This window comes from Pogonomyrmex barbatus, unplaced genomic scaffold (genome assembly GCF_055798465.1).
Source record: "Pogonomyrmex barbatus isolate J1 unplaced genomic scaffold, ASM5579846v1 scaffold26, whole genome shotgun sequence".
Classification (NCBI taxonomy): Eukaryota; Metazoa; Arthropoda; class Insecta; order Hymenoptera; family Formicidae; genus Pogonomyrmex; species Pogonomyrmex barbatus.
The window spans coordinates 167,063-175,325 of NW_028297123.1; the positions used below are offsets into that span (position 1 = coordinate 167,063).

The 8,263-nt window shown below is 27.8% G+C and overlaps 1 protein-coding gene across 2 annotated transcripts; it reads right to left on the bottom strand.

The window, feature by feature from the left end:
* Nucleotides 1-278: 278 nt before the first annotated feature.
* On the bottom strand, nt 279-6,913 carry Vang (Strabismus domain-containing protein Vang). Of its 2 annotated transcripts, XM_011632143.2 has the most exons (5): nt 6,301-6,913; nt 5,854-6,107; nt 5,513-5,760; nt 5,228-5,386; nt 279-5,132 (listed from the first exon to the last, which is right to left on the bottom strand). In XM_011632143.2, exons 1-5 carry the CDS (start codon nt 6,429-6,431, stop codon nt 4,299-4,301), a joined length of 1,626 nt encoding a protein of 541 aa, XP_011630445.2. In that variant the 5' UTR covers nt 6,432-6,913; the 3' UTR covers nt 279-4,298. The 2 variants fall into 2 exon arrangements, with proteins under 2 accessions (XP_011630445.2, XP_011630444.2); XM_011632142.2 differs by having other exon boundaries at nt 5,513-6,107; nt 6,301-6,912.
* Between the last annotated feature and the right edge of the window lie 1,350 nt (nt 6,914-8,263).

The following is an 8,263-nucleotide window of genomic DNA, read 5'->3' on the forward strand; positions in this document are numbered from 1 at the left end:
CAAAATAAGTGCAGTGAACTAAAAGGAATTTTAATTATTTTATAAATGTCATAAAAAATTACTTATAAAATAATTGTTTTTTTAATAATACAAACAAAGGAGCAATGAGAAGGGCGCGGTAAGAAGTGCGCAATTAATTGTATAATTTTTATTCAATGAATCTTCAAATATTTCGGCTGTTTTTTTAATATTTTTATTTTTGTATATATCAGATTTTGTTATTTATTATCTAATGTAATATTAAGCTACAGAAATTAACAATTTTTTGAATAACAACATTTTTAAGGATTTTCAAAAAAAAGCTTTATTTTATACATGAAATGTATATTTTATCTATCAAATTACATAATTCTATTAAAGTACATAATTATTACTAGCACATGAATAAAAAGAAGACATTTATAGCAGAAACTTATATCGATAGGAAAAGTATATATCAATAATATTGTTATAAACAAATTTTTCTCGGTGTCTTCTCGAGTTTATATCGATATTTTTTTTAAGACAAGATTTCTGGGACTAGTGCAGCTTAAACAATTTCAGATATTTTTTTTCATTTACTTTTATGTTATAGAATTTACAGTTGTGATAAAACGTATCAGCGATGCGGCATGCACGCACACACATTGGTGTATATTTTACCATAGATTTATGTTTATGTACATATATTCCAGAGTAATGTAAATTTGTATCACGTATAATATGAAAAAATGCACTTAAATTTTTATAAAAATTCTGCTAAGTAAAATAAGGTATTTAATAAAAATAATTAAGTTAATAATTAATCGAACAGTACACTTTATCTCGGCACCTCTTAGAAATGTTTTTAAGGCTCGATTGTCTCTCTGCAGTCATATTGAATTATGACATCAGAGGCGAGAAATGACATGTAAAAAGTTTCTTGTGTCGTATAGCTTTGTCTTGTATTTCTCCCTTAAAAACATAATATTTTCGTATTCTTAAAACTTGTAAACAATATCAGAAAGTAAGATATCTGTCCAATAAATCACGTAAAAGTGTAAAATAAATCTTGAAATAATGGTACACTACTTAGCTATCAGAAATTACCAAATCACTAGATTTAGTTGTTTCTAATAGCTAAGCAGTGATCATTATTTCAAGAATTATTTTATACTTTTACGTGATTTATTGGACAGATATCTTACTTTCTGGTATTTTTTACAAGTTTTAAGAATACGAAAATATGTTTTTAAGGGAAAAAAATAAGATAAAACTATACGACGCAAGAAACTTTTTACATTAATCATTTCTCTCCTTTGACGTCACACAATCCATATCGCGCCGCGAAAGAATCGAGCCTTAAGACGTCTTCTTTAAAATGTCTTTTGGACGTTTTGTAACATCGCTTAGAGATCTGTGCTATATATGGATTATATTATAATCGATATATTTCATTATTCATATTTAAAGTTATTTTCATACTTTATTCAGAGTGTATTTTTTCGATTATCATCATTATCATCATCGTCATTATTATCGTCATCATCGTCATCATCACCATCACATCAATAACAGTAGCAACAATTGACATATAAAAGTAAATAAAAAAAAATATAATTTAAGTATTCATATACAGATACATGTATAGGGTGGCCGACATAATGTGTTACGAGTTAATAACTCTAAAAATAACTTTAAAAATATTTATCGCACTAAAAAATTCATGAGAAAGTTTCATGTATTCAAGGAACATTTCTAATTATGTGAACAAAACTACGTAAACAAAAATTCGCTCTGTTATCTCTTTGAAGAAGGATGGGAAGTAACTTCAAATGAAATTTCCTATAAATTATTATATATTTGGATAACTTTTGATAGAAGTATTTTTCAAACAAATGTTTCAGATAAAATTTACTTATTTTTATATCGTAGAAAACAATTATATAACAATTCATAGGTTTCATTTGAAGTTATGAAGTTAATTCCCGCCCCCTTTCAAGGAGACAGAGCGAATTTTTGTTTACATAATTAGAAAGACTCCTCAAATACATGAAATTTTCTCATACGACAATTTTCTAATTTTCATACGACAATTTTACAATTTTCTAATACGACAAATATTTTTTAGAGTTATTAACTTATAACACTTTACGTGGGTACACCCTGTATAGGTTGTAAAGCATAATTCTTATTTAATCACAACACAAAAAAATTTAATATAATGAAAATTACCTAAAAAAATCTAATTATTTATCAGAGAATTATGTCGAAATTTCTAATTATTTAATTTTTTCACCATTTGTATATATGTAATAATAAGCGCTATATTAAAGTAAAAATCATATAAAATATTAAAATACAAAAATTAAGACTATTATTGAGTATATTTTTTGTGCGTATCATTATGTTGGAAACATAGAATATCAACATATGCAAATCTCCTATCTTTTTCTTAACAGTGAATGTAAATTATATATGCGATTGTAATACATGTATGCGCAATATATTTATATAAACACATACGTATAAAAATTTGATATGTTTAAAGCACATTTCCTTCCATGTGAATATGATAATACATATATGGTTTACGAACTTAGAAGTAAGTATTAATTAATGTAAATATCAGTACAAATATTTAATTATTTGTATAATTCTTCATTAAATACTAACTATAAATTTATTCCATCACTTTTACAAATTGTCAATAATCGACATTTGCTTAAATATCTACAATTGTAATAAATAAAAAAAAAAATATTTTATATTTGTCTTCATTTTTCAAATGAGATTACTAGGCGCCTAAGATCTTGTCTCGAGTATTTGCCGCTTATTATTTTATATTATTTGAATGAATATGATTTACTCACATATTTGTTTTTATGTTTCCTTTTCCCTTAAATCATAATGCAATACATTTTTGAGAAAAAAATACAATATATAATAAGAGAAAAGGTTCAATATATTCTTATTCAGAATTATATCAAAATAAAATAGCTCTATCTTATTATTTTATATTAGCCAATTATTAGCTTATTATCAAGCAAATCGCCATAATAAATTTATTTATATATATTTTATCTCAAAATAAATATATGTATATATTGTATATATATATGTATATATTGTATATATACACACCATTAAAAATTCATTTAGATATATTTAAGGTATACATATATACAATTCATATCATGGAATATGATGAAATAAATAAGCATGTGTGCATGTTTTAAAAAGATTAAAAAATTGAGTATTTTATATTATAGTACTTTTTATATTAGTAGTAAATAATCATTTTATATAACAATTGAAATGTATCTATCTATAAGAATGAATCATTATTAATGTCAATACGAGTTTTCCTTAAAAAGAAAAAAATTAACAAAAATATCATCAAGAAAGCAATAATAAATTATTCTTCTAAATGCTTCTAAACATTATACTTTTAGTTTATATTAATATATTTAAATACTATTATACTGTTTTACAATCCATGTTTCAATTTATGTTACAATAAAAATTTTAGATAATATTTTATTTATTCTTCCTCTTTGTAAAATTGTTAAAAAATTTTTGGTATAACTAAAATTTAATGTTTAAAAAATATTTTCGACACAAAATAAAATTTAACATCTTTCTTATATCATATTTTTAAAATAAAATATGTGTTCTCATCACACACAAAAGATATATTAATTATTAATAATTTCTAAACATCTGCAAAGTTGATTCAAAGCACATTTGTTTTGAAACATTTTCATTTAAGGCTACTGAGTAGTTACTGCAGCCATATTGGAATTGTGATGAGAAATGACACAGTAAAGTTTATTGCAATTAATTTGCAAATAGATATTTGATTAAAACACTTGAGATGGCTTTAAGACACTTATGAAAATGGACGGCTACTATCCTTTCCCTTTCTATAATGAATAAATAAAGCTGTAAAAGCACGTAAAATAAAGCCTATTCAAGCAGAAAACACACAGTTTGACAATTACTGAAAAAAGTGAAAAACATACATAAAATTCAAAGATAATTTTAGCTGCCGTCCATTTTTACGAATTGGTAAATATGAAACAAGTCACATTTGCATGATTAAGCACGTAATAAAGAAATTAATTACAATAATAAATTTCGTTGTTTACACGTTACTAATATAAAGATAAACAAAGACAAGGATTAGATAAACAAAGACGAATGTGTTTCTAATTTTTATCATGATTAGTTTTTACTGTATTGCTACCGTCTACGCGAAGTTCTTAGCTGAATACTCAAGAGCCGTAATTTTGTACAAGTATCATAGAATTAATCTATTTCGAATATTGTCAAATATTTTAAACAGAGGTTTCCGAATTTAAACGCAAAAGAAACTTATTTGATTTAGGATGTGCCAATTGTTCGGTGAGATTGAAGTGAGGTAATTTATATGCTGTACACAAAAGTGCTACTTCGCCTTGTCTTAATTGAAACTCACAACCATTAGCAATCGGACGTGAAGGTAGTTCTCCCTCGCATACTAAGGCCCAATGGTGTGATCGTTTTTGTCTCTCCTTTTCATTTGAAAACACCGGGCTCGTGGCAAAGAATGGTTCTAAAAATGCGCGTGGTGCCGCATCTTGAGCAAGACATCGAGCAAGACGATTCAAAATAGATTCTACGGAGTGACGTGGTTGTTGTCGAGTGATTCTTAAATATTTTTGTAAAGCTCTTGCCATAGAAGGAAATACTGCTTGCGCGGCTTCCATAGGGTCCATTGGCCCAGGATTTGGCGTAGATTCTACTTCGGAGTGCAACCGTTTGATATGTGCAAATGCCTCTTCGGCGGCAGTAATTAATCTTGCACGGCGTTTTCGCACCCGTCGTTCATAATCATGCTCTTCGTAGAAGCGTTCGTTATGACTGGAATCACGACGACGGGCTTGTGCCGTCAAGATCGCTCGGTCTCCACTAGCACGTGATTGCATGGCACTGGTCATTCCACTATCAACCTCATAAAATTTGAAACTCGATTGCTTTCTACCTGACTTTGAAACCGGAAGTCTTTCTAAGTATGGATTATAAATCGGAAATTCTGTATAATATTTTTCTAGTACCCATACAGCTGCTCTTTGTATCGATAACTGGCCAATTGCATAGGCTCTTGACTCACCATCTGGTGATCTAACAACCTATGAATAAAAATACCACAAAATGCATAATTCAAAACGAATGTTACAATCAGATATTATTGAGTGATATGATAAAATATAATGAATTTGTATACCTTAAGATAAAACGTAGGCTGTAAATGACGAATATTAATAAGGAGCACTGCGGTGTAATGAATAAACAGGAGTGTATTGGCAAGATTACTTGCATAACTTACTAAACTTTTGTACTCTGTTATTTCGCCATTGGCAACAGTCTTAGCACTCTCAGTGACCTAAAAAATATTAAATATTTTAATAAAAAATATTAAATATTTTAACACACATGTATGTGTGCACACGTGCGCATATATTCAAAAGATAATTACATGAATTGCAATTCTAAAATCTAAAATTATTACCTGTACAACATAAAAAAGCCAATAAGTACAAATGCACAATGTAGTGAGTAACAATACTCCTGTCCTGAATAAAAATATGCGTGGCATAGTAGCAATTCGAGGACGCAGAAACACAGCCCAGCTACCAATAACTAGTAGCACTAATTTAAAGGCTAATCCTAATAGTTGACCTTTGCATTCAATGTTACATGACAATAGATGTAACTTCTGTTGTATCGTCAATATTGTTGTAGAATCGGGAAAAAATCCTAATTTAGGTAAAATAACCATAGCTATAGGACTAAAAAAAGCACTTATTCCAAGTATTATTGCCACGATTAAACTAATATAGCGATTACAACCAGAACCAAATGTGCCATCAGTTTCATTTGGCCAGTGGCTGACATCTTCAGTTGATTCTGATCTATCCGAAGTATTGCCAGTAACAGCTGTAGTATTTTCTCCCCAATTCTCATCTTGCGGTAGTATCTGTACCTCAATTACTTCCTGACCTAAATTATCCACACTATCTCCTCGCACATTTACTGTCGTTTGAAATGGAGCCATTTCGCTTGTATCCAAATTCTGTCTCTCTTTCCTTTGATTTCGATTGCTCCTAATGTTATATTAATATGAATAAAGAGAAAAGAAAAAATCGAAAAAAATAGATCTTTCATAATTTTTATTTCAATAAAGTAGTTCAATAAAAATACAATTGTACAATCATATAAGAGACGTGCATGCATTCGGAGAAAACATTAAAATGCTATCCTTACTCAGAACATATAATTATGATTCATCAGATTTACCTAGTGGTGCGATGAGAATGCTGCCTGTAATGTTGTTTCGAGCTGTGAGATCGATGATGCTTTTGAGAGCTTCTACTGTGATGGCTATGGCTATGCTCGCTAGCCCCGGATTTTACGCTCTCCGTCTCCATTCCACAACAAAGGCTATCGCCCACTCGCTACCCCATAAGAACATACCCTTCTTCGTGTACAGATGAACAACAGACGCGATGAAAAACAATGTAGTTTAGTCGCCTAAACCCGTTTTCTCAGGCTATGCTATTGTTGCGCATTTACGACCAAAACATTTTCGGATCGTTATGAAATTGCAATCATGTGCACTTCTACTTAAATCGATTTCCCGGTTAAACCAAGAATTTAATTACCACTCAACTTGATTATCACTATGTATTCAGTGTGCTAATACTACGATCACGATTCTTATGATATATATGAAAAACGGACGCCGACACACCTAATGTTTTATTTCATTCCATCTCCTCTGATCGGTCAAGCAACCTAGAGACACTACAATAAGAGACTGACCATAATTGATCCGCCATGTTTTGTCTAAATCCTACGAAAGAGAAAGAAATATACATCATCTGACTTTAATCTACGATAACGTGTTTTGGACTGCGTTCCGATGCCAGTATTGAAAATATACAGTACAGATGACGTATATTATAGATTTTCAATATTGGCAATGAACATCGGAACGCAGCCTTAATAAACGATATCTTTGCATGTGCATTAAGTGCATTAAATACATGGAAAGCGATATATATTATCAAATAATATAGAGATAATAAAATTACGAAATATATTAATAAATTAATTAAATGTGATTAATCAATATAATAAAATGGGTGGATGTTCGGCAACACTTTGCAATAATTCATCAAGGAAAAGTTATATCATGAAAGTTTTTCTAAGAGATCCTAAACGTCGAGCTTTATGGTTGCAAAATATAAAGAAATAAATGCGAATCATATATTAACTTGTCATGATTTGTTTTTTAAAATTGTGAAAAGACATAGTTTTTAGATTAAGAATTTTTTATAAAAAAGATAAAAACAATAATGTTAGTACATGTAAAATATATGACGGTAAATCTATGGCGATGCATTTTGCATTTAAATAATATTTTTTATAATATTTAAATTTTAGAAAAAATGAAGAAAAAAGATCTTAAGAATTTTTATGAGAAATTTTTATTCTTTTTTTCTTTCATTAATTTTTAATTTTCTAAAATTTGATTATTTTATAATAATTTTATATTTTTATTTATTTTCTTATTTTATTTTATATTACAATAAAGTTTGTTTATAATAATAATAAATATGTATAATAATAAATAATGTATAATAATAAATGTAAATAAGTAATGTTAATATATTAATTTTAATATATTAATTTTAATTTTAATTATTGCGAGAAGATAAGATAGTATTAGTAACTATTATTTTAATAAGGAAAATTATTTTTCTTTCATGTTTTGTTTTATTTATTTTATTTTATTTGTATTATTTTATTTAATTATAAATAAATATAATTAAAATTAAAAATAAATTGTAATAAATTTAAAATTGTTAAAATTAAAAAAGTATATTAATAAATTGCTTAATTAATAAATATATTAATAAATAATATAATTATGTAAAATAAAATTTTATAAATATATACATTTTATTATCTTTGAAATGCTTATTTTTTTAAATTATAATGTTATAATATTACAATTTAAGATTAATGTAGTTAATAATTTGAAAATGAGTGGGAATAGTCAAAAGATGGCGGACCAATCAAAAGTGGCTTTTTCATGGCCAGTCTCTGATTGTAGTGTCTCTAAGGGTGCGTTCGGGAGTTCGCTATTAGCGCTATTTAGTACTACTGCTGTTCGGAGAACTAACGGTTCAACCTACGACAATTTCTCGAAAAATGGAGGGGATAATGTTGGTACTAACAAAATCCTCTAAACGAA

What these genes read in the sequence shown, in the direction of transcription:
- Vang (XM_011632142.2), bottom strand. Translation starts at nt 6,431, where the DNA reads ATGGAGACGGAGAGCGTAAAATCCGGGGCTAGCGAGCATAGCCATAGC. An exon ending in CATTCTCATCGCACCACTAG is followed by an intron (nt 6,108 to 6,300) that starts GTAAATCTGATG and finishes ATATAACATTAG; the next exon opens with GAGCAATCGAAATCAAAGGA. An exon ending in GGCTTTTTTATGTTGTACAG is followed by an intron (nt 5,387 to 5,512) that starts GTAATAATTTTA and finishes AATATTTTTTAG; the next exon opens with GTCACTGAGAGTGCTAAGAC.